General features: G+C 41.6%; 1 protein-coding gene across 1 annotated transcript in view; it reads left to right on the forward strand.

Annotated features, from left to right (window-relative positions):
* The window catches only part of NIPAL2 (NIPA like domain containing 2), a 49091-nt gene extending 24724 nt beyond the window's left edge, over nucleotides 1-24367 (forward strand). Inside the window, exons 4-11 of the mRNA XM_064703577.1 lie at nucleotides 7803-7862; nucleotides 9813-9934; nucleotides 13540-13636; nucleotides 17971-18106; nucleotides 20455-20543; nucleotides 22342-22405; nucleotides 23714-23808; nucleotides 24119-24367. Coding sequence (XP_064559647.1) covers nucleotides 7803-7862; nucleotides 9813-9934; nucleotides 13540-13636; nucleotides 17971-18106; nucleotides 20455-20543; nucleotides 22342-22405; nucleotides 23714-23808; nucleotides 24119-24213 — 758 coding nt within the window. The 3' untranslated portion in view covers nucleotides 24214-24367. The remainder of the gene's footprint in view (nucleotides 1-7802; nucleotides 7863-9812; nucleotides 9935-13539; nucleotides 13637-17970; nucleotides 18107-20454; nucleotides 20544-22341; nucleotides 22406-23713; nucleotides 23809-24118) is intronic.
* The last annotated feature ends 2653 nt before the right edge of the window (nucleotides 24368-27020 follow it).

The raw sequence follows: 27020 nt of genomic DNA on the forward strand, positions 1-27020 counted from the left end.
CATTTAATTTTTTTTTTTTTTTTTTTTTTTTTAGATTTAAGAGAGAAAAACTATATATTTTTCTTCTTACACAGTGGAAGTATTTCTGTGTGTGGTTGCAATGATGCAAGCTCTACATCTGTTCAGGGTTTTAAATAGTTTGAGAAGACAGCAGTTGTTTTCTTCAAGAGGAGAAATTAGTAAATTTTTAATTTAAAAGTGGAGGAGTAATACATGTTTGATGTGATCATTAAGAAACTTTCTATACTTAAAAAGTAAAAGTCATGTTTTACACGTAGCTTGGGTAATTTTAGGTTGCAGTGGTTTTTAGCTCATCATCTTGCTTTTGCCTGCAGAAATGACTTGGGGATGGGAAAGGTGAGGAAGAGTCAGTGGCATTGGAGACCATTTCTTCTGCAGTGTTCACCATTCTGTGGGGAGTTGTTTTACACTTGCTTCACCCAGCCTGACATTGTTAAGATCCCTTCGTATTTTTATATACTCCTGTAAACAGCAGTGGGAGGCTTCAGTCCTGGGAAAGTTATATTCCTGAGACACTTTAGGAAGATTCTCAGATACTCTTGTAGAAATGGATTTCTCCTGCACACTGTAATGTTACATCTTTGTTGCCCAAGAACTTGGAATTCTGAGGACTCTGTTACTAATGATACCTAGGAAGCATTCACTAAACTCTTCTTTAAAATACTTGATTTGTACTTGCCTAGAAAAAGCAAAAAAAAAGGATATTCAGGGTTTTCCTTCTCTCTGCAGTGTGTATGTCCTATATACCAGGTTCCAGAATTAAGCTCACCTTAATGGTCTCTCTTTTGAGCAGTTTCTCAGATGGGAAAAAATGTTTCATGTTTTGTTCACCACTTTTCCAGTACTAATCTTTGATCATGTTAGAAATGTTACAGGTTCAGTGTGCGAGACAGCTGTCAAGAGGTATCTGTAATGTCTTTCTTTGTATTCAGTGCTACATTAATCTCCATCATATAAACTAAGAATAGCTTTTAGAAGTCAATTAGATGTAATGAATTTGTTCCCAGGCGTCATTTGAGCTGCAGCAATTAAATGTACTGTGTAACTCATCGTCTCTCCAGATTTTGCTGACTCTGTGGCAGACCACAATAGCTTCTGTTTGGGGATGGATTGAAGCATCTTCAAGTTTTCAGTACTGGGAGGGTCCTGAATCACTTCAGCTTGGAAGACAGGCTGAGAGTCTGTTCACATAAAGCATATTCTGAGGTCACATCTTGGAATGTGACTGCCAGCAACTGCATCCTCATAACTGGAGAACGGCTCAAATGATTTAGGGCAAAATCAACTGGGTGAACTTAAACTGCTTGATTAGATGGAAGCACACCCTTAAATTGCATAATACAGAGTAAATGCTTGGTCTCAAAGTGAAATATTGTTGCACAAACTGAGAGAGGTGCTGTCATGGTTTGAGCCTGGCACAGAGCCAGTGCCCCCCCATGAAAATGCCTCACCCTGGTGTCTGCTGTGAGATGTGACCAGGAATAAGCAAAACAGGCTCTAACTTAAACATAAAGGACACTTTATTACTTAAACTACAGGAAAATAGGGAAAGACCATAAGGAAAAAGAAGAAAAGAATTGAAAACCTTACAAAAAAACCATTTTCCTCCTCCCCACCACCTGACTTTCCCAATCCAATACATTCTCCCAAAACACCCGGTACGACACTTTAGTATACTCAAACATCAGTTCATGAAGAGGAAAGGAGTCCTTCTCATTCCATAGGCTTCTCCTGGAAACACACTGAAACCTCGTGTGCTTCTCTGTTACTTCGGCACCGCCCGGAAAAAAAAAAAAAAGGTCCTTCTGCCGCTTGTAACATCGTCCTTCCATGCCCAGTGCTCTCACCACTGAGACATGGACCAGAGCTGCTTTTAGGGTTGTCTTTCAAGGATGCCTTGTCTCACTCCAAAAAGGCACAGTCTCTGCTTTTGGGACATCTGTCCCCCCCATATTTTTCCAACCCCCTGGGGCCGGGGGGTCCTCACGAAGAACCTTCCTGGTTTTGAGGCACTGCCTCCCCCTAAATGCAGTCTGTGTCACAGGAACAACTGAGTCCATAGCCACGAGAAAAGTCCAGCCAAAAGGCCACTCCAAATCATCTCTCCCCATCCAATCATCTCCACATCTCATCTCTTATCTCCCTTCTTATTCAGCTTCGAGGAAGATTAGCATTTTTGCAAGGCCCCAATCATGCAAGAAAGAGTTAAAAGTTTTCAGTCTCTGTCGGTCCGGAGCGACTCCCACGCACGCTGCCCACACGCTGCCGCTCCGGCCGGGCACTCTCCCTCCTTCTCCTCCTGGCTGGCTGCTCTCCTGGGGGGGGGGGGGGGGGAGGGCTGGCTGCCCGAGGGCTGACTCTCTGGGATCTTCCACCCTTCCATCCTCGAAGCTCCCCGAAGCCCCCTCAACCCCATCTCTGTCCAGGCCCCGGGCCTACCGCATGGCCGGCCCCTCCCCCGCCCAGCAGCAGCGGGCTGGGCGGGGGAAGAGATCTGACCTCTTCGCCCGACGATGTCCCAAAGAGGGAGTTCCAAGGGCAGTGCCCTGCTTTTAACCCCTGTGTATTCTCGGAGGTGTGTCCAAACCCCACTGGCCACACCGGACGCCAGTCTCAAACCCAAAACCTTCATTGGTTTGACCACAGCTTCCCAGAATTCCCACTCCTTCCTGGTCAAACCACGACAGGTGCGATAGTCTTTGAGTCATATCTAGTTCTCTTCCCTTGGTATTTCATCCAGACCACTGGTGAAGTGTTCTGCATGGGTGAGTTTAAATGCCTTTAACTGACTGAATCTGTTAAGCTTAAGAGAATTAACATTTAAAGCAAATATGAAATTTTGTGGATTTTTTTTAAACTGTTTGAGAAGACAGTAGTGCAATCAGTCTTTGCATTTATTAGGAGAGCATTAATATTTTTAAATCGTGCATAAAGCTCATCTAGGAATTGAAAAGAGGAAAAAAAATAATAATATTGTTATTAACTGTTATGAACAGTTATATGTGTATATAACTGTAACGAACAGTTGTTACAAAAACTATTTAGGGTAAAATTAGACAGTAAAAACAAGAGGTAAAAAGGTTATATTCATAAATAGCTTTAGTATTAGGAAAACAGCTCAATAGTGTTTTGTGAAATAGTTTTGCATAGGAAAAATAAATCATTTACACACACTTGAGTTTTTTATGGCTGGATTGGACAAAATACACAAAATACATACCATGAATCAGTATGTGTTTTCTATCTTTTACTTCTGTTGTGTATTATCCCTTTCTTAAAGAAACAAACACAACCCAATCCTAACTACAGCTTTCATGTCTAGGAAGCAGAGGAGTTATTTTGTGAGCTGGATTCTCACCATTCATTGTCTGCTAGTGGCAGAACCCACACATCACACTGCTCTTTATTTCTATTTGTGCTGGAGAAAACCTACATATGGAGATAATTGTGAATGATCACTCTCCTAAGAGAATGAGCAGCTGACTGAGCTATGTGTAGCACCATTACAGCCCTTCCTCAAGTCACTTAATTGCATACCATAAAAAACTCAAATCTTTTTATCAATTTTTTCAATTGACATTGAAGTTCACATGCTGCAATGAATACATTCTTATTCAATATATGTGAATATATGATCATTCAATCTATAATTAATATATTCATTCAATAATGAATGTAAACCAGCCTGGTTTATGCTGATGTATGAAAAGATGAAGATTTTTAGATAACAATTAAGTTCCTGAACAAACCCTTTTCCCCCCTTTTCCATCCAACAGTTTTTATTTATCATGATTTTGATGTAGTGTCAAATCATATTTTCCATTTTAATTTCATGAGCATTAAGAAAGGCTCTGTCATGTGGATACAAGCATTTTAAAGGACCTATTTACTTCTCAAATTATGGGTATTAATACAAGCATGCAATCAAGGCATGAAACAAACTCAAGGATTACCTTAGGATGTGCTGGTTCTGTGATGTTTAATCCTTAACAGATCATCTACAGATTTTCTGCCCTTCTCTTCATCTAGCAGGCCACCATTGTCACTGGGAATGGGAGCTGGATCTCTGCCTATTTTTGGAAATTTTACCTTAATAATTAGTGAAAAAGCTAAAAAATTATTCTAATTCACCCAAAAGTACCCAAGTCTTCTCAGATGCCAAGGATGCCTTGATGTCTTGAAGGCTGATAATCCAGGCCTGGGGCTGTCCATGTGTTGCATTCCCAAAGCCAGGGGTTCTAAACCAGCGAGGCTTCAGAACAATGATAAATTGCTTGTTTTGTTCCCAAGCTACTGCCAGCTTTGACACAATTTCTTGTCTGGGTTTCTGTATTGTTGTATTCTATTGCTAACCAATTAAAAAAAAAAAAAAAGAAAAAACAACAAGAAGGAAACTATTCCTCACTTTGACACAGATCTCAATTTCTATAACTATGTTTTTTTTAAAAAAAGAAAGCAAACAAAAAAAAACCATTGCAAAGATGTATTCATACTTTTCAGCACAGCAATTGCCCAAGTTCCTCAGTCTATTCACTCACAGACTGAAACATAATGTTCAATAGTTTATTTCTCACATCAGTATAATGGAGGAGGAAGAACAGTTGTATGAAGGAAGAGCAAAAGAACTCTGGCATGGGAAAGAAAAAATTTGGGCTGAGTGGTAGGGAATTAAACTTACACTGTGGTGATGGGGTGAAATCAAGGGGAAATGGGCTAGGAGGAAAGTATGGGGGTAGAACATCACTGGTAGAGAGGAGGAGAGGTGGGAAGATGCAAGACACCTCACCTGTGGTCTGAGGGAGGGTAGGAAAGGAGAGTCTGGGGAGCTTCAGCAGGTCTGCATTTGGGATACAGTAAGGGCTTATATTCATATATCTGGTAGGCCTAGTTATCAGCCTCTGGATGCCTACGTGCTCTCCTGTGAAGAGTCCACAAGTCCTAGGAGAACTCAGGTTGGAAGGAACCCCAGAAATGCCTAACCCAAGCTCCTGCTCAAAGCGGGACCAGCTTGGAGGCCTCCTGCAGAGAGCAGAGCAGAGAGTGTGTGTTGGCCTTTGGCACAGAGCCTAAACTGCCTCTTTGGGAGGAATTAATGTCCTGAGCAACTGAGGGCACCCAGGGTTGTGAGTGGGAGCACAGAGGAGCTCAGAAGGAGGAGCAGAGCAGCTGGGAGGGCTCTGGATTTCTCTCTGGGCTCCTGGGGAGCACTTTGATGTCTGTCATTTGTCCTGCCGGCCAGAAAAGGCTGCAAAGCCAGCAGAAGGCAAAACTGGCAAACACCAGTCTGCATTCCCAAGGCTCCTCTTGTACTCCTCCTTCTTGGCCCATCTGCAACAAGACAATCAGCTCTGGGATTCTTTGCTTTAATCTGATTCAAGCCTACCTCGAAAACTGAGGAATATGGAAGAATACCCCATGGTCAAACCTAGGAGATTAGACCCCAGAAAACTAACAAAAGTCAAATTAAAATATCACATTCTCTTGGCCATGCTACCATAACTTACCTAAAGTTTAGTTCTGGAGGTAACAGCCAGAGTTTGTGAGGCTTCTCATCAGTCATGTATGTCTTCTAGCATCTCATCAGGTCTGTGCAACTGTTCTCTGCTTATTCTCCTTTATTTACCACGTTTCCTTTTCTTCTTCACTTGAGTGCAACTGGAGCATTGGCAGCTTACCCCAGAGACAGCTATGTTGTGTGTTCAGAGTATCTCCTGGGCCTCATTCACCTTGGTGTTATACCTCTCTTCCTACTGCAGCTTTTTCTCTACTCCCAGATGGTCTAATATGTGTCCTTAAAACCTCTCCTATTTTTAGATTCCTCTACATATTACTCTTCCTCATAGAGTATTAATTATACATAGATTCTGTTAAGCTCATGATGTTTGGTGCAATACCAGCTCTCTGGAGAGAGGGCTTGCTGCATTTGAATGCATTATTAAAGCAGAGGGACAAGTTTCATTACCTGGCTGCATTCCAGCAGCTCCTTGTGCCCACTGCCAGCCTCAGAGGCTGGGATCCCTGTAAGCTGGCATTTGGGCATAACTCATCTTACCCCAGATTGGATGCCAACAGTGTAATTGCATTTACTAGACCTCTGCTGAAGGCAGAGAATCCAGACATGGGGCACTCAAAACAAACAAACGAACAAAAAGAACAGAAAAAAAATCACTGAGGTATCTGTGCTTTAAGCAGCAGCTCTTTGCTGTGACAGAGACTATCTAGGTGAGTGATTTGAGGTGGGATTTGTAAAAGCTGTGAGAGCAGGGAGACAGAGCAGTAATTAATTCCTGCACTATCTTGGATGCTGTTGCTTCTTTACCAGTTTTTGTCCCTTTTTCCTAAACCTAGGTAGCTCTTCTATTGCCAGTGTTGCCTGGATACCTTCAGTGTCTTCAGCAAAGTCATCCCTGTAAAATTGAATAAAGAAAACCATATCAGGCAACTTAATTTCAGTGAGGCATTTTCAGTTGAAGATCCTTTTATTGTGCTTATTCATGTGCACAGATCCCCATCACTCTTGCTACAGTTTAATTTTATGACTTCTGCTCTCTCTGATTTTCTACTGACTGGAAAACAGAGGCCTGATGCTGAATTCCAATTCTCTGTTTACCTCTTGGTATGAACCTCTCTAGATTTTTCTAGAGTACATCTACTAGCTAACCACAAATTAAGTTTTCCATGAGAACAATAGAGATAAAGAGGCAAAGATAGTTGTAAAAATGCTGAACTGTTGTTTCAAGAATAAACCATGCGGTAGACAAGTCGAGAGCTCTTGTAGCAGCATTCCATGACTGTTTCAATGTGTTCCTTCACTGTTCCTCCTGAGCAGTCTTTCTTTGAGGTGAATGAATCAAACATTGCTGATGCACCTCTCACAGAGGACTTTACTCATCTCTTTTATCCAGCCTCTTTTTCTTCTTTTTAGAGGTAGCTGTTGTGTGCTGGGCTACAGCCATGTCTCCCAGTCTCATCCATCCTAAGTTCAAAGCCATTCCTTCCTTCCTCTCCAGCACACGACCCACTGAGCTGCTAACCACAAAACCTGCCCTGACCACTGCTGCTGCTCATCCCCCACTGCTGCCCATCCTGAGGAGGCAGGATTAGGGGCTGGCAGGGGTCAGATGCAAGAGCTGAGCAAGAGAAAGTGTTTCCCAGAAAACAGGAAATCATTTCTAGGACTCGCAGTTTTCTCCTTCCTCAGCGCAATCACTGTGAAAGACCATGGAGAGTGTTCCTGTACGTGTGTGGGTTTTCTCCCTGTTTGCCTGCAGACATCATGACCACTTAGCTCATACAAAATACTACATTCTTGCAGTGACTTTCTTCTTCTCAATTGCGCTGCTGTTACTTTGCTTATAAGCCTCTAATACATTGAAGACTAAAGAAGCAGAATTTTATTGCTCTATGATGCAATTTGCCTTGAGCACATCCATACAGTGACTTGGTAGCCAAATGGGCAGTGAAACAGTAAGGTTGATCAGTGCCCAGTTTTCCTGACATTTCCACACATGACTGAATCAGAGCAGTTCCAGCAGTGTCCCTGTGTGGGAAATAAGAAGGGCATTGCATGTAAGAGCCTGCTGGATACATCTGAAATCTTACAGGAAGTGAGTTTTGGTGGCTTGCAGGAGTGGACTGCTGGCTCTTTATATCATGGTATGGTGCAACAACAACACCCATGAGATATATTTAAACTTGTCCCAAGTCAGGTTTCTGCAGTAGCACTTGATATTCTAACAAATATATGTATATTTATAAAAATCTTTATATATCTCTTCTAGGTAGTGCATTTATTTCTGTCTTTTTCCTAAAGAAGACCATGAGGACTGCTGATATATTGGGTAAGTAAGCATTTGCTAATTTAGACATGTGTGCTGCCATATGCTTAGCAAGCTGTAACTCTCACACAGCCCCCCACCTTCACACTCCCACTTTCCCAAGCAAGTGTTTCAAGGCAGATACTTTCAAAATTGGGAAAAAGTGATAAAAGAGAATCTTCAATGCATGAAGAAAAGACTGTATTCCCAAATCCTCTGCTCTTATAACCATAATTCATTCCTTATGTGCCCTTATTGCTCAAATTTATTTTCATTTTCTATTTTTGCCTCTGAGGTTGCCTTTAGTATTATCTTTATGAGTACAACACAGAATTAATAAAATCAGGGAAGTTATTGAGTTACTTATTCAAATATAAGATATTTTTTCCTACTGCATACCTATTGCACAAAAATTCAAGCTCAATTTAAAGTGATAACTATCCTTTAGTTTTAGTTTTATCACTTCAAAAAACAAATAATCATATTGTCAAGTGTTCAGCTGGGAAATGTGGTCTTCGCTGTAAAAGCTTGACAACTTTTTGCCTGTGTCCAAGATTTTTTTTGCATATCAAGAGTGCTCCCATTGAATGCATCAATGGTGAGAGAAAAGCAGGTTTCAGGGTTTGGGCTTTACACCAAGACACCTCAGCTGGGACAGTGCACCTGATGCAGGGCACCTGATATTTCTGTGGGCTCCTAAAATCTAGGCTTGATTGTCCAAACTGTAGTGAGGACAGCTGTTCTCATTAATGTGTTGGAGAGATCTGTTCAGTATCGTTCCAGGAATACTATATATGATTTATTTAGGTTTGGAATCCAAGTTTGCCAGCTCAGCTGCTAAATTCAAACCCTCCCTCCCTTCACTGATCATGTTTCCCTTATGGCTTTAAACACTGTGTGTTGCTTTAACTGGTATTCAGCTGATTTATTTTATTTCTGTGAGTTTGACTTTGCAAGATGGATTTAACAATGTTGCTACATTCCATAAGAATGAGCTGTACGATGGGAAATATGGTGATGGTTTTGCAAGCACATAAATATAACACAGTTCTGCTTTTCCAAGGGAGCTGTTTGAGATAGCAGTGCCAACAAAACCCTCCGGATGTGCTTTGTTTTGTATTCCTGAGCCCTGCATTCCTCACCGATTTATAGCTTTACCAAGAATTTTAAAGATTACTTGAAGAAAAATTGATTAGCTAATATCTTCCTTAATCCAATACAGTTTATGATCTTGGGATCATCTCACTTCTATCTTGATACTTCAGCGAACATCTGTGTTTGTTACAGGCAGATGTCCACAAGGCAGAACTTGCAGATTTTTATTAAAAGCATAATAATGCAAGTTCGGCCTTGAAATGGGGCCCTGGCAGCCTAGTGGCTGAACAGTCTATTGCAAATCATCCTTTTATAAAACAGTTCATAGATCTGCAAATGCAACAGGCAGCAGCCAGAATGTTGGCCCTGTGACAGCTTCATTTGAGCACTGGAGTGGCACATGTGTGTTGCATCTGATGCTTCCAGGGCAGGTTGGTGGCTTGTGCACATCTCTGTGGCCACAGTGACTTTGGCACAGTCAGGTTTATTTGCACTGGTTAATCATCTAGCTGACTGCACTAGTAGGAAACTTGTCCTTTCAGTTTAGGCTAAGTTTGTGTGATGAACTTTGTGCCTGGGGGAAATACAAAGGATTAATTCTCCTTTGTGACACACTTGAAATTGCATTGTTGAGTTGGAACCCTAATTCACATGGCTTTACTGACAACTTTTTTTCACATTTCCAAAATTCTTTGAGCCTTTAGTAAAAATTAGACTATATAAGTCCACAAATGCAAGGCAATCCAATTGACTAAGTATAGATCTGTTTAAATTGTTTCTAGTTTCTTCTAGAAACTATTTCCTGATCAGATGGAAGTCAAGTATAACTACAATTACCAAGCACTGTATTTCCAAAGTAATGTGTCCTTTTCTTTAAAGGAGGAACGCTGACAATAACAGGGATATACTTGTTGGTCACATTTGCTCCAAGTGTACCTCAAGAGCTCACAGCAAGACAAGTGCAGAATTACTTAGTGAGCTGGCCTTTTTTGGTATATTCAGTGAGTATCTGGTTTGTGCTACTCCCTTACTCAGAAAACTGGGGTTACTGGGCTTTCTATAGCATTATGAATTAGTGGTAGAAAAACTCCTCCTGAAGATAAATTGTGTGACTTTCAAAGGAGAGAAAGTTCCCCATCATCCTACTGAATCCAAACTGAAAATGTGCAGCAACAAAAGATAGTTTTTAACTTCATGTCAGGGGAAAGTCATAATTGTGCAGGATTAGCAAGAGTGGAAAGATTTTGATATTTGGGGAACTTGGGGGAAAACCCTAAATATTGGTACTGTTTAAATTTCCTATATATGCATTCATGCCACCTTGTCTGCCTGTACCTCTAAGTTTCAGGGCTTTTCTGGAATGTGGTGGAATTATGATTTTAAAAATCAGGCTATGTTCTTGGTTCTACTTTTTGTCTTTCATATCTCTCTGTTTTATTCCCATGTTGTTAAGCCTGGCTGAAAGGAGTTTTGTGTGGAGCTGAGATGTGAAGGGGTGCCCTACTTCACTGCCACTTAGGTTAATCTGAACTTGAGATAGAATTCAAATACAAAAACAACATTTTGATTAAAGTGTCTTTAAACAAACTTCAAACACCATATATCTTATTTGATGTATTTAATTAACATCTGGAACAAGACCAGAGTGAGTAGCATGAATTTCTGTCCCTCTTTTCCCCTGGAAAGCTGAAAATGTTTTCCTCCAACCAAATGTAAACATGCAATATTGGAGCTTCAGAAGCAGTTACTATTTCCCAGAACAGGGATTCACTCAAGTTAGAGTCTTAGTGCCCAGGCTTTTCTTAGTAGGAATCTCAGTTAGAAAGCCACTGAGTAGGCAGTTTAAGGACCTTAATCTTTTTAGCCAACTTGCAGATTTTACATGCATCTAACTATCCTTTAACTACCGATTAAGCACAAATCACATGCTACCATAAAACACATTAATCCTCTCTTTCAATTTGCTGGGCATTTTAAACTCTCTTTCAATTTTTTGTGCCCTTTAAAAGATCTTGGAAGATGCTGATTCAGCTCAGTGGAAAAAATTAATATTCATGCTGTATAACTCACAACATGTACTTTTAATCAGGCAGTAGAGAGGCTTTTGAAGGCAATACCCAAGAGTTTTGGGAAACTCAGTAAGGATAGCTTCAGCATCTACAAGAGCTTCAAGAAGTCCATGCAATCAGCAGAGTAAGAGGAGGGATTTCAAGATAGGGACATCAATGCTCTTTCTTTTCTACTGAATATCACCCTCTACCATGCAGTTCCACTTATAGATGATAAAGTAGCCTGACATTTTAGAGGCTGATTTTAAATTGTTGATTCACCCATTTATGTATACATGGGGGAGAGAGAAAACTCCCTATCCACACTCAGTGACACCAGAAATTTCTGTGTGATATACCATTCACATTTTCTTGAAAACAACAGATTCCTGGAAAAGGGCTTTTCCCCACCTGAGGACTTTTTGAACTTAATTTCAGGACAAGTTTTCAAGAATACAATTGAATTTGTAGGAAGACTGTGCTGTATTCTTCTTAAGAGACATTGTGAGGAGGTTGTAGGTAACCTCTGAACTTTGTTTCTCTTTTATTTCTTTTCCCTACCTCAGCCAGCATCTAATTCTGCATGTATAGCATAGGTTGTAGGGAAGGACAGAGCAAATACAGAGCAAATCTTGACTCAACAACATTTAACACTTTATATGTTCCTTCTATGCCGTGCATTCATCTGTGTTGAGCTTCCTCTGACCAAAGAAAGGGGACAAGCGAAAGGCTCCACAGGAGACTGAGATATCAGCCTGATTACCCTGGTATGCTCCTGGAGGATCAAGCAAACCCTGCTGTAAACATCCTCTTTGGACAGGGAACAAGCTCTTCAAAATTGGTTGTAAAATGCCTAGCACAGGTTGGCTGTTGAGATATAAAAAAGTGCAGCAGAAGCTGCAGAATTTTCAGTCTAAATATACAATGAGGAGACAGTACAGAAGTACAACACAGTCCAACAGTCTTTATAAAAGTAGCCCCAGAGTGTGGTCTGCTGAGAAATACAAAGCTCCAATGGTTCAAAATGCTCTCTGTGGGTGGTAAACCATCCCCATGTGGCACTCAGCTGGTATATTCTGCAGAATAGCCCCTATTCCCACAAGACAACTTTGAGTCACCTTCTGAGTCTCTGCAGTAGCACAATTATGTCTGAGCAAGAATGACTACCCTAGCTTGTTTTTTTCTCTTTTGCTTATGTGCTCTTGGAATCTCTACAGAAGACATAAATCATAGATGAAGCTCTTAGGTTTCCCTAAACAGAAGCATAGTAAGAATTGGGTCATTAATATTTAATCTCTGCAAAGTCAGGTTCAAAACACTTCTGCTTTTCTTTTGACGTGCCTAGAAGACCATCTTGTATATGCCAGAAAAGCATCTGAGGCAGCCAATGGGGTATTTTGTTTTGGTGCCTTCTGGTAGAGCTTAGAAACATGGAAAACATGATTATTAAAAAATGTTGATGATATGTGGGCTTGAGGAGACCTCAGTAGAGATTAGCTGTAATAGCAAAGATGATTCTAAGCAGGTAAAGTTCCTTCATTTCCTCTAAACAGAGTATATAATCTATGTCCTTCCCATTCCTGGACTTCATATTTATCACTACCACATCACACTATCAGTGATGAAACTAAGGTCTGTTTTGGGTAGCTCTCAGAAAACAATTTTAAGCAGCAGCTGGGGCACCCCAGCTGTGTGAGCCCCTGTTAGGAGCCATGGACTCTGCTTGCAGTGTAACTTAATTGTCACAGACTCTCCCTTGTCTTCTGATTAAAAATGACCTGTAGGTCAGTCACCAAGTGGCAGAGAATCACAGAAGAATAGTTAGGCTGCTGGGCAGCACTGAGAACTAATTGTTTGGATTTCCAGCTCAGCATGTGAGACTTGACAGAGCTAAGTAAACTTAAACAGCAGCCCTGAAAAGCAAACATCATTTATCTCCCCGGGTTTGGCCACAGGACTGCCATCTCTGGCCCTACACCGTGGCTGCTCTTGGGGTTTCCCCTGGAGGTAGGGGAGGCCATGCACACCGACCTGTGCACCCCTTCCAGAGCTGCCATCAGGGACTCCAGTGTCCTTCTGATTGTTTTGCTTGGCTGTTTCCTTTCAGATGTGTCTTCTTGGTGGGTTGGTTTGCTTTTAAGCAGGAGGAGATGACAGTGGAGCTTTATTGTAGCTTTAGTAAGAGAATAAATGATGAAATGATGAGGAACAAGAGAAGGGTGATGGACAGAGCCAGCTGTGATGACCTGGTTCAGCCAAAGCTGGTGCTGCCTGCCACTACCTGCAACTACCAGGGGGTTGGACTGAGGTAATGAGAAACTGAGGATATAAAAAATGCTCAAAGTTTAACTTTTGCTATAACAGGAAAGATAAATGACAACAGTTGTTTGATAGCTCAGTCAACTGTCAATAGATTTTTCTTTTTAGCATATTTTATAAAGCCATTCTTTGCTTTGAACATATAGAGCAGCAAAAATGAATGTGACATCTCAAAGACTTTGAATGAAGCATTCATTACATAGTTTCACAGCTCTAACTTTCTTTTCTTTTATTTTCAGATTTTAGAAATTCTAATATTCTGCATTCTCCTCTATTTTTACAAAAGAAAGGCTGTGAAACACATCATGGTTTTGCTAATGATGGTAGCTCTACTGGGTAAGAACATATTATTCACTTTAATGTTCCTGTCTGTTACTTGATAATTCCTTGTCACTCCATCTCTCCAGACACTTTAGATTAGAGCCATTTCAAAGCAGTGTGCTTGAAGAAGAGTCATTGAAACATTTCACATGATTTTTACTGCGGTCTCTTTCTGAAGGGAAAAGATGATTTTTAAACATAGTTTCTATGCTTATTGCTGGGACTATTTCTTTTTACAGATACCCTCAAATTAATATGCTATGTGTAATGATATTCTGAAACTTGTTTTAAATAAAACTTTAGGTTTTGATCCTGGGAAAGTGGACTATTCAAAACTTTGCTTTGGAGAGCAGGCTGTGAAAATCTGTTCTCTAAAAGCTGGAGACCTTCTAAATGCTCTGCAAACAAGTGCAGTGATATGCTGTGACTGTACTACAACTTCTAATTATCTATGACTACTTGCATATGCAACATTTCATATTTTACCACCTTTCCTGAAGAAGAACAAGAACTCAGTGGACCACTGAAGTTTGTTTTCTATCATTGTCACCACAATCAATAACCAGGGAAAATATAGGAGATAATTTTATTGGCATCTTTCAATAAAATTAAACTTGAATCTATTTTGAGACATGTCAGGAGTTCATCTCTAAAGCTCCTGTGCTTGTAGGGTTATATCACAAATTTTCACGCCCCCATGTGACAAATTCTCCTGTCCTTGTCTTGTCATTTCTCCATGAAACCCTCATGGGACACAAGACTTTGGTTGAAGTGAAAGGTGCCATCAAAGTATAAGGTTATTTTTTCTCTGATTTCAGTGGGTGCAAAGACTTGCAGTCTGCAAAGACTTACATTTCTAATGGAGATGACCATGAGGGTTTTTGATAAAATAGAATTTCACTAAAGTTTGCCAGGTACAAAGTTTGTATTTAACTGAATGTAAAAACCCTCACAGATTTATTAACTCCCTCCCTTCAGGGTAAAAAACCCTGAGTGGTTTCTTTCTCAGCTAAAAACTCAGACTTTGAGAACAACTTTTTGGGGACAGTCTTCCTATGTCGCTTTCCCAGGTCTAGGAGTATTAGGATCTGTAGCTCTGCACAAGCATTGCAGGATTTCCTTGTTCCCTGCATGAGGAAGAGATGGAAGAGCCCCCAGAGCCTTAGGTCTAACTGCTGTTGGTTAGGAGGAGGGAAGTGTGAATGTGGCTGTCCCCGGCTCCTACCACAGATCAGTGTGGCTGTCCCCATCTCCCAGCACAGATCACTGTGGCTGTCCCCATCTCCTAGCACAGATCACTGTGGCTGTCCCCAGTCCTAGCACAGATCAGTGTGGCTGTCCCCATCTCCCAGCACACATCAGTGTGGCTGTCCCCAGCTCCTAGCACAGATCAGGGTGGCTGTCCCCAGCTCCAAGCACAGGTGAATGTGGCTGTCCCCAGCTCCTAGCACAGATCAGTGTGGCTGTCCCCAGCTCCTAGCACAGATCAGTGTGGCTGTCCCCAGCTCCCAGCACAGATCAGGGTGGCTGTCCCCAGCTCCCAGCACAGGTGAATGTGGCTGTCCCCAGCTCCTAGCACAGAGCCTTGGAGCTTTGGCAAAGCTCTCCTGAGCTGCTCTGCAGCTTCCAGCACAGCCATGAGGAGTGTGGAGCACTGTGCACTCCTGAGCAAAGGTCCAGCCAGTCCTGGACCGGGTCCAGCTCCTCCTCCTGCATAACTGGAAGCCTGAAGATTTCCAGATGTGTTCCTCCACCTCACTGCTGCAGTTGTGGGCTGGCCCACCGTGATGCTGCCCCGAGCAAGCCCGGGGGCTGCTCTGGCCAGCCCTGCTGCCTGTGCCCCGTGTCCTGCCAGCCCCGGTGGCAAAGGGACACGAGGGACACGAGGGACACGTGGAGTGGCAGCAGGGCTGCAAACCCATGCCCTGGCAGGCACTAACTGCAGCCTGCTGCTCTGCCTGAAACCAACCAAAAATACATTTTCAGCTGAGGGCTGCTGAGGTTTTTGTGAGCTTATGCAACCTGAGGAAAAATGTGTCATTGTTTCTGCTCTGTTAAAAAAGACACAAACAAGCAAATCCTGGTTCATGGGACCTTCTGAAATACTGACATTTCCCTTGAGCATGAAACTCAGAACTGCATCTGACTGGTTCCTGCAGCTGTCCTGGAGCCGGGCAGTCCCCACAAATCTACACTTGGAGCACTCTGGTTGGTCTCTGACCTCTCTGCTGAGTGAAGTGATGGAGGAGCTGGAAAATTGTCCATTACTTTGCCTGTGTGTGTGACACAGGCACTGCCCTTGCAAGACCCTGCCTGCTGCAGGGGTGAGTGCTCATGGAAGGTGATATAGTCCTGGTGGAGTGTTCGTACTCCATGATGTAAATTAAATGTGGAAAGGTTTCTTTACAGAGAGGGCAGCCTTGTGTTTCACTGCATATGCAAGCTGCTCTCACCATCAAGAAAATACAGAGGTGATCACAAAATCTGATGAAGTTTTGCCTAGTACAATTCTACAGATTCTTTTGGCGAGAATCATCTTACCTCATGTATACACTCAGTTATCATAAATTTGGGGAAAACATTTCAGATTATAGTGGGATTTCAGAGGTTTCTGCTCTAACAGCTGGAAAGTGACATCATTTGTCACACTAACTTTGAGGGGAGCTCATTCTGACAGAGAAAACAACTCCTGGGTTTGAAACTTGTTTTGGAGTTACTTTACTGAAAAAGATAATTTCACTTCTCAAAGAATAGAAACCAACCAACCAACCAAACCTCCTGGTGCTTTCATTTCTGTCTTGTTAAAATTTTAAGGTGTGGAAATTGGCCTTTCATCAGAAAAAAAAACTTAGCAATCTTTACCCTTAGCATGACAATTCAAAATACTAATTTTTACCTGTAAGTGTTCTTTTAAAATAATAACTTCCCCATGTTAGGGTGCAAATCTCAGTTTTATGTTGATGTCTTGTTGGGGCTTGAGTGTATTTTTGACTTTGTATCACAGCATTTGCACCACTGCAGGCCAGTGTTTGACCTCTGCTCAGTTTTACAGCTGTGTTTGTTAAAGCACTTCACCTGTTTCCATTACACAGAAAGAAGTGAAGTGCTGGGGGGAAAGGTTGTCATGAAAACAGTGAATTTCATGGTCATTAACAGGATCATCACAGGATGTATGCAACTCTTAAACTCCCTCTGAACTTTTGGACTTTCTATAAGAAAAATGCTTGCAATCAAACCCTCAAACCTGCATTCATTCTTCTTCCCCCTCCTTTTCTCCCAACCTTTGGCCTGAACCTTTTGCACAGCACAGGTCTCCTTGCCAATCCCAATGTTACAGGAGGATGAATCAGACTGAAATCCAACACTCCTCAGCTCTGCACCGGGGTGGAACTGGATCTCAGCTGGGGGATGCTGCTCCTGACAATTAATTACCTTTCTTCAAAGGTCATCTCTGCAGCCTGACTCTTGAATTTTTCAGGGTTTTTTTGAATTTGTTACATTTCGTTTGCAGTAATCACAGAATTCTTGGGTTAGTTTCCACAAACCAAGAGCTCCAAAAGGAAATCTAAAGTAACTCTTAGCTAAACTTTCAGCCCCTTTTCTTTTTGAAAGATTTCTCTTGCAAAACCTCTCTGAAGTGGTGACATGTATAAAACCCATTGCTTGCTGTCTGAAATTTGTTTGTGGTGATACAATGGTAGTGATTGAATGGATTGACAATACACTACTGAAATACTCTTTCTGTGGGATAAATCCAGTAAATGGTCTCAAGAGCCTGGCTCTTGAGATGAAGTGCAGACCCCTGTGTTGTTTATCTGCTCTTCATATATATAATGCAAGGGGAGATTTAGGTGCTTTGGGATCAGCTTTGTCCAGCTCCTGTTTCAGAAGAGAAATCCTGAGGATGATGAGTTATTTGAGGCTACCAGTGACACATGCAGGCTGCTATAAAGAGGCATCCTAACTGCTTTGAACAGATAGCCAGACCTTTCAGATGTCTCCTGAATGCTGTAATATGGGCTCCAAATTAGCTACATAAAGTGTGTGGAGCTAAATAAAGTATTTGTGGAAGATGTGGAGGCTGTTGTACCACCTTCAGCTGGGAGTTCAGTATGCTAAAAAGGCTTAAAGGCAAAACACAAAGTGTACTTGGATCTAAGGCCACTGAGCTTAGACAGTAGCTTAGCAAGCATTTTGTCAAATCATACACTTGTTTTAGGTGCCCAAGTCCTTCCTCAGTCTTAAGTGATCAGCCCTGTGGCTCTGGCCTGGATCCTTGTCCTCCCTCGGTGATGCACTGAAGTGCTAATCTGAGTCCTGCCCTGCTAATCTCTTCCCTTCCCTTGCAGCATCCCTGACTGTCATTGCTGTTAAGGCTGTGTCCAGCATGATAGCACTTTCTGTGAAGGGGAAAATGCAGCTAACTTACTCCATTTTCTATGTCATGAGTATTTTAATGGCAACGTCTTGTGCTTTCCAAGTCAAGTAAGTGAGATTCCACTTACCTACTAACCTTCATACATGTTTTATCTGACAGTTTTATTTGGTACTGATAATGATTCCAGATACAAGTTGCAAATTAAGGCAACAAATTTTGGCAGAGCCCTGACAGATGCAAAAATTGCCTCCAGCTGGTTGTACTGTTTATTTAAACTTTATTTCTTAGTTTGTAATTGATTGTTATGGACACCACCTCCTCTCATTATCACCTTCAACGAGGTCTTCCCAAACTTACTTGTCTAGCTTTGGCACAGGTCTTAACATACTAAGTGAAATTTATGCCTATGTAGTCGTTTGGGGGTTACTTTTAGAAATCTTTATTGCTGAATAATCAAATGACCGTGATTATCCTCATTATCCATGTCTGTTCCCCAGCTTTATGGCCCTAGTCAGACTGGAGAAGGGAGTGAACCCCAACTTTCTCCCTGCCTCTGTTAAATCTGCATGTTGCACTTTGCTATCCTGTCTGGCTGTACCTTTCAAGTTTCCCCTGCAGGCCTGTGCTCTGTGGAGTGCTTGGTTTGTGCTGCCTGGGCAGATTGCTGGAGGTGGCAGCACAGTAAAATATGTCTTGCAGCTGAACAGAGGCTGTTCCCTTTCTGCCTGTCCCTCTGCTTCTGGTGCTGATAGCAGCCTTCAGTAATCTCATCTGGACTGCTCCAGTGTGAGCCTGAGTAGTTCCTTGCATGATTATTTTCTGGTAGAAAAGCCAGCCCAGCTTTTTCATGGCAGAACATACCATTCCCATGTGGAATCAGAAAGTCCATGCATTATTATGCACTGACTCTCCATGGCTGACTCAGGAACTCCCTGGTAACAGATTATAAAGTGATTTACATCCAGCTTGTCTTCGCTGGGAGAACAGCTCAGGGCATTTACAATAGGAAATAAGAGCTTGGTAAATAAGAAGCTGCTGAATTAACCTCTCCATCTTGTCATTTTTTTCTTTCCCTCCTTTGCTGGCCAAATTTAAAGCAGAAGTGAACGTGCCCATTTCGTTCCGTGGGCTCAGCATCCCTTTCTCTCTACTCTTTTAGATTCATTTTCTAAGAAGGACAGTGCTGTCAGTCTAAATTTTTCATTTTATTTGTTTGCTCTCTTATTTTATATGACTGTCATTCATTAGCTGAGAACAGCCTGTGCTGCAACAATCTCCTGGATCCAACACGGGGCCTTGCTATCACTGATTTAGTCCCTGTGACCAAGTTTGTTGCAAATGGGAAAAAATAATGAGGTGTTTTCAATGACTTCAAAATCCTGACTATCCTGTGGATATGTAGGATTTCTTTATTTTTAAAGCACCATGGAGACTGTTCAACAGTTGCTAAAATAACCATGCAATTATTTTAATGGCTAAAACAGATCCAAGCTTGGATTTTTACTGTGCGCGTATATTGCACCAGAGAAATGTTCAAGTGTGGTTCTTTTTACAGGCTTGAATATAGTCTGCAGACTCCTGATTTTTCTCTCTGAAATGACCATTCACATAACAGAATATCTACAGGTGCATCCATGATGTCAGCTCATGATTCATCTCTCTGTGGGTGAATGGTGATAGCTGTGGTCTCTGTACAAGTGGGTTAATGGCTTTGCCTTTTTGCAGATTGTGCTGGCTGCTCCCTGGCCAGTGTCTCAGTCCTGCAGGGCTGTGTGCAATGCATGCTCCTGTGGTCCTGCACACTCTTGCTCATGTTTCTGATGAGAGGTCATGTTGCCTTTTGGAACAGCAGGGCAGAGAGTTTCCAACCCAAGGAGCTTGAAGCCACCTTCCTGGACTTTCCTTGCAGGACAGGGTTTCTGGATGTGGTTGCATGGATAAACATACAAATAGGTGTTTCTGTCTAGCTGGAGTGAGCAGTAGCAGCAATGTGGACTTCAGCAAAGTGAAACAGTTCCTACAAGAACTCACATGTTCGTGTCCATGATGCCACTGTACCCTTACACAACCTGTTTGAATTAGAGCAACTTGTCCCTGGCTGCTTGCAGGCAGCACTGCTTCCAAGAACCAATGCAGATCATAAGCAATAATACCCCAGCATTCCTCCCTTATCTGTGGCAAAAAAAATTTTTCCAGCAATGCTTCAAAAATATGTCCATTAAAAACCTGTGGCCAGAAGAATCCATGCCAACCTTCTTGCTTTCGCCTATTCATTTGTACTCTGCAGAGTCAAAACCAGAAAGTAAATTCAGTATGTGTATGCTGTCCAGGGCTACTTGCTGTTGTGGTAAGAAATGGTCACAGTTATTGTTAAACTGACAGGAAGTGGCCTAACCTGACTTAAAGTGCAAGGGATCTCCTATAGGCATGAGATACAATAATGCTTATCTTTCAGGTTCTTGAATCAAGCAATGCATCTGTATGAAGTAACAGCAGTTGTCCCCATTAATTTTGTGTTCTTCACCACCAGTGCCATCATTTCAGGTTTGTTTCTGACCTTCTTCCTCTACAGAAAGATTTTTTAAACATCAGGTTTTCAAGAACAGGAATCCTGTGAATAGAAACCCAAACGTGTCATATTTGTCTTCACAGAAATAATTTTTTCCTAAGCCATAGGTGTTTAAATTCTGAAAAATAAATAAGTTCACAACTTCTGAAACAAGATAAATGGTAGGGTGTTAGAGCTAGATCATCTTTAAGGTTCATCCCAACCCAAATCATTCTATAATTCTATAAAAATAATCAAATTCTAACCTTTCCAAAATAGATTATGTGTGATTCACTGTACCTTGCTGGCTTACTAGAAGTACCTGCATTTATCCTAGCCTCATACTGACATCCAGTAAATGCATTTACCATGTGCACACCAGTCTCTCCCTATACGAACTGGTAGAGTAATTTTAACAGCCTGGCAAACTACTCAAATGACAACCAGCTGTGCTTCATAGTAGTTAGTGTGTATTCCATTTCAGAAGGTGGAATTCTGGGTTAAGTGAAGGAAATAAAATGACTACAAAAACTTTTTAAGCATTTAACATTTTATTCTGGGTGAGAACTTTGAACTCAGCATTGTTAAAGAGGGACTGCAAATCTTGGAAATGGTGTGCAGTGCAAGAACATGAGCTGGGAGGACGACTAAGATGCTGTATCAGCAATGAGCCAAAATGATCATGTTGTTAGAACATTTATGACTCATTTTAACACACGCTGGGGGCTTTCCTGTCATTGCTGTGCAGGAGTTTCTCATGCAGAGCTGCCATTAATGAGAAGGAGAGTTAGCTTCACGCACAGATTGCCTCAACACCTGTGTTAGAAGAGACCTACACTTTGTGACCGAGAAGAAACTTGTGCCAAAAGGGGGTTGCGTTCCTGTGACCATATGGGGAATTTGGCCTGGTGCCTCCTTATAAGATCAAGTACCTATTCAGGAATGGCTTAATAGGTTTGAGAGTGGATACACATGCATTTGCACCAGGTTAGTTAAACCACTGTAGGGCTTAGAAAAGCAACCTCTGCTGAATCTTGCTGGGGTGCTTGTAGAAGGTACCCGTGTCGTGATTCCCCCATCCCTAGTTACAGCCTTTGAAGATACAGTCACACTTCAGCTGCACTGGGTCCCACTGGCATTTCTTAGCAAAGCTATGCTCATCAGTGGTTTAAAGCTAATATACTTGGCTGTTAATAGGGGCAGCTGAGATCCAGATACACATCTGGTTCTGTCACCTCCACTACAGAGGTGCTAATTCCTGGAAGAGGGGCGACCAGAAAGAGCTAGCGACCCCTTCAGCCAGAAAGATTTGGCAAACTTGGCTGCTGGAGCCCTTCACTTGGAGTAAACCTCAGGGACACAGTTAGTTATTGAAAATCTGTTCCCAATTGGAGTTAAAATGTCCACATGCTCTGCTGGAGTAGCTTAACGAAGTCCATGAAGAACCTCTCAGCTGTATTGGTATGTCGCTCCTTGTGAGTAAGACCTCGAGTTTGACCTGCACAGAAATTGTTGCTGACAATGCAAAAGATACATGCATCTGTGCAATTACTAGCCCAGCACGTGTTCCAGCCTGATTGACTAAATCTTCTCCAGCCCTATGCAGTATCTTGAGAAAGCCTAGATTATGGAATATAGGACATAAAGTGAACACATCACAATGTGTATTAATACCTTATTTGGGATTTTTTTTGCTCCATTTAAGCATGACACTTCTCCTGACCCTCCCAGCTGTAATTCATATCACTTGGAAGCCAGTCAAGATCTGCAATTCTTGTTTCTGTCACATTCCAGGGGTCATATTTTATCGGGAATTCCAAAGTGCAGCTTTACTGAGCGTGTTCATGTTTCTGTTCGGGTGAGTGTATCAGCCTAAAATCTGCACTAAGGTTTGTACTGAAACAGCACTGCCTTGTGCAATCTCTTCTTTTCTCAGTAAGGAGAAACCGCCTTGTTATTAAAGTATTATGGAATAGCCATTATAGTAGGATAAAAAAAACATTAAAGGAAAGATTGATGTCTGTGCTTTGGGAGTTTAGAGGCCTGGCTTTGAATCCAAAAATGTAAAAATGTGAGACACTTGTGAACTACTAATCTCATGATGGAATGAAAAACCAGCATCATCTGTTCCTTCAGCAGGAAGGAGAAGTCACTGCTCTCCACCAAATATCAAATTCTAGGGGTGCTTTTACAGCTGTGAGACATCTCCTCCCATGTTAGCTTCCCCTGGTGTGTCTGGCTGGTTTTTCCTGCCCCTAGGCATGGGCAATTATATGAGCTGCTTGCCTACAAGGCAGTACTGTAGTAACTCTCTCTCATCTGCCTGTGTCAAGAAAGACACAGTGTGCCTGCAGAAAAATTCAGAGCATGCTAAATATCTTTTTGAAGAATGGCCTAGGTGTTGTGAGAGCAGAAACCTGGGTATCAGCACCACAACAGTTTTTGGGAGAGGTGACAGTAATAATAATGGGCACAAAATGTTTAAAAGATCTCCTAGAACTGCTGGAGATGTCTTGCACACAGTGCTGTCAAATAAATGGGGCTGATAGCTACAGACATCTTCATCTTCTGCAGCTGGGCTGGAGTAGGTGCACACAGCCACTATCTTGTCTGACTGCTGGAAAGGACACAAAACATGGAGATGAGCAACCATGTATTTGGCAGCTAGGAGTTAGGGGTTATGTGTCCAACACACAGCAGATAGAAGATGTGTCCAGCCATAGCAGTTTTTCACTGTTCCTGGCTTACAGCCTGCCCCTGAGACACGCAATCAAACAAGAAAAACAACAGAGATGTCGACTGTCCGCAGCCAGACTGAGTTGTTAATGAAATTGCACATGCTAGAATGCTAGCTTGGATGCTCGGGGAAGATTTGCTCAGGGATTCAAATGTTGAGGTCTCACACCCACAGGCATCTGATTAGGTATATATTGCTGGAAGTGTAATTTTGGCTCTGGAGTCTTTGGAACTGATAATAAAGCTTCAGGAGGCAAAACTAGACTGAAAGAAACCCAAAATAAATTTACAGAGCTGCCAGGAAGAAGTGTTTCTTTATAAACTCAGCAACTTGGGTTTGGAAGTCCTTGAAAAAGAAACATGGAAAGAAATTCTCATCTCAGATACAGTGAACTGTTTCTAATGATACTGTGCCACTGTTATTTTGCAGGTGTCTCCTGTCTTTCCTTGGTGTGATTATAATTGCAAGAAATAAAAAAGAGGAGCATTTACAAATCCCTTTTATTGACTGTGGACATATTCCTGGTAAGTAGGGCTTTTTTCTGTCTCTGTTTAAATGAGGTATCAGATAATGGGATGACCTAGGAGAATTGAGTCACAAATATGCTCTAGTCATATTTAATAAATATACTGTTCACTTGATTTCTATTCCTGTTCCCAACAGATTTTTCAAAGAATTTTTCAGGGTTTTTCCAAGCTATTGTTGCAACTAGTCAAATGAAAACAATGATTACTGGAGCAAAGAATGTTTAAATGATGGATTAGTGGGGAATATGTTTTATTAAAATTCTTCACAAAGTTGTTGTTTTTTCCTTCTCTCACCACATTTCCTTAGGAGAAAATCTGACAGGCAAAATACAACCAGATTCTCATTGTTCATGCTATGGCACACTGAATAAGGAAGATGACTTGGTGAAAAGGCAAAGCTGAAAGAAGAGAGCACTTTACATGCCAATTAACAGGAGGAACACCACTGGAACAAGGATCAGTAGCACCTTTTTATTGAACATATTCAAGTATACATTGAACTCCTGTATGTTGAAGAGACATAGTATTATTTAATCCTAATTAATTTATCCTGTTATTGTATCCTAAAGATAAAGGAAGCCTTAACAAAAACCAAATCACCATTAATGAAATGGAATATTCCTCTAGTATCAATGCCTCTTGAGGACATTTTTAGAGTTTTAATTGCTTTTAAATGCAATGAGCACAGAACAGGATTATAAAAACTCCCCTTTGGAACTCCTCAGATCTGTGTAAATGTTTAAAGGCAAATGTGAGAAATTAGAATTTTTTTAAGTGATTTCAAAGTATTCTGCTATATATATATAATCCCTTTTAAACCCTTTCCTTCCTGTTCAGGAGTCAAAACTGTAAGTATATATGAAGTATAAACAAATAGAGTTGTGTCTACTAAAAAACAAAAATAATTTTGTATTGGGTGTGGAACAATCCTGATTATCTCCTACCATCAGATAAATTCTCTTATCCTCCAAGGAAATAAGTACTTGTGTGAGCAGTGGGAAGATAATGTTTGCCATGACCACAGGCACATGGGCGCAGGGACACATTTGAGGTGCCCAGCCCAGGCAGGATTAGGGTACTGTACTTGACATTTTACATCCTCCCAGAGGAGTCCTGTGCACTGGGCTGTACTGGGGTGGGCTCTAGGATCTCTTAGCACAGTCTGGCCTGAGCTTTAGCTTTTGTTTTCAGCAAAAGAAGGTTTTAGCGAAGAAAATGCATGGTTCTTCAGAGGAAGTGGGGTAGCCAGGGTGCCTCTCTTGGTATGTCTTGGAAAAATACCTCTAAAAAAGTGGGGCAACTCCTGTTAACACTGGTAATTCTGCATGAGGAAAGGCTGTAAAAAACAGGACCACAGTCACGGTAATTGTGCAGTTTTCCCTTAATTAAACAGTTGTGTCTCCACACTGATTTGAAGAGCCAGCAGTGATGGCAACAATGACAGTACAGGCTTTGTGTTCAGATTTGGGACATCTTGATGTCTCTTTATCCCAGTATCCCTTCAAAAAAGCTTCTTCAAGGAATTCCTCATGGGTGCACTTATCCCTGTGTGGTACCATTGATCCACCTCAGCCAGCACAGGGGTTTTGGTCACATCCCCTGCATAAACAAATGAAAGTGCTCTTGAAAAATGTTCATGTCTTGTTTTAGGATTGAATTAAGCTGCAGTTATGGGTAGGGGCACTAATGGGTAGGGGCCATGGACTGTGTGTACTTTGTTTCAGGTCTATTTTTTTCCCCCAGGTAATTGTTTATTTAATTTTCAGCTGAAGATCCATAAGACAGTTTCATTCCAAATGCTGCAAAGCACACACAGAGCTGCAGTATTTTGTCTGCAGGAATGTCCCTATGGCATCTGGGGATTTGTGAAGCTGTTTTCCAATCTGGGGCTTTTCCAGCTGACACAGGACAAGACACTGTGTCCGCACCTTACTTGTACCACCCGCTTGGCTTGGCCTTCCTTTCCTGCCTAGCATCTTGAGTTCAAGTTTGTAAAGATTAAAATAAAAAAAGCACATGACTTTTACATGCTTTCTCCAGGGAGTAAGGACATGCCTGTCTTTCTTTTGCAAGCCAAATTTAAGCTGCTTGCTAAGTCTCAAGTGAGAGTATGTGCTAAAGATGGAAAAAAGAGGCCTACAGGTTTTCATTCTGTGACCTGGGAAACAAATGGGTGAAAGGATTTGGTATTGTTGCTTTTTTTAAATTAATGGCCTTGGGCATCTTTCTGAAATCTGTTTTCATGGCTCAGGAGGGCTGCAGGAGGTAATAGAGGTTACCAGGTGTAGGATTTTCTCTTTAAAGCAATAAATCAAATGTAAAAATCTGGGGCAAAAGTTATTTATTTTAAATTACTGGATTTCTTCTTGAACAATGTTTTTTTTTTTTTTCTTCCTATGGGTTTATTAAAAAATTATAAGGGTTAAAGTGTTTTATTTTATCTCTGGTGTATTTCAAAATAATTTGTGGACCAAAACACTGGTAGAAATTATGTGCAATTGAAATTTGTGATTTGATATGATCCTTGAGATGTTAACATATTCCAACTAATTAATGTATTACAGGATTGGAAAAACTCAGTTATGAGAGTTCGTTACTGCTCTGCCAAGAAATGAACCATGACTTGTTTCAAGAATCTGTTTCTAACCAGTGTTATTTTCAGATTCTGCTTGCCGTACTTAGGTTGCAAACACCACAGACAAATGCCTGCTAAAAGAAAAGCCTTTGCACTGGAATAAAACAACATATCTGAAGCCCTTCTCCTTAATAAGGAGTTCTTTTCTTGCAGTGCTTTTCCTGACATCAAAAATGTGGGTCAGATAAGCTGCAAAACTTGTGCCTGCAGACTGAATTTTCCTGAACAGATCCTCCATGGGATCTGCAGAAATCAAACCAGGAGAAGGTGTGGTAGGCAGGCAGTGTCTCACGTGGTGCCTCAGGCTCCAGCTTGGGATTTGTGACAGACCCGGACCAGCAGGACTCATTTAGTGCTTGTTCCACTGCTGGTCACGCTGCAGCAAGAGATGAAGTATTAACTGGCCAGGGGCCTGGAAATGGGAGCTCTGGAGCAGAGCAAGACTGTTTAATTTTTGCTGTAAAATAGCAGGATTCATTTACCAACAGTTTCAGCTGGCAAACAATAAACTTTGGACTGGATTTGTCTGTTTGCCCCAGGAGGGGCCTGGTGTTCACCTGGCGGGCTGGTTCCC

Source organism: Zonotrichia leucophrys, chromosome 2 (genome assembly GCF_028769735.1).
Source record: "Zonotrichia leucophrys gambelii isolate GWCS_2022_RI chromosome 2, RI_Zleu_2.0, whole genome shotgun sequence".
Taxonomy (NCBI): Eukaryota; Metazoa; Chordata; class Aves; order Passeriformes; family Passerellidae; genus Zonotrichia; species Zonotrichia leucophrys.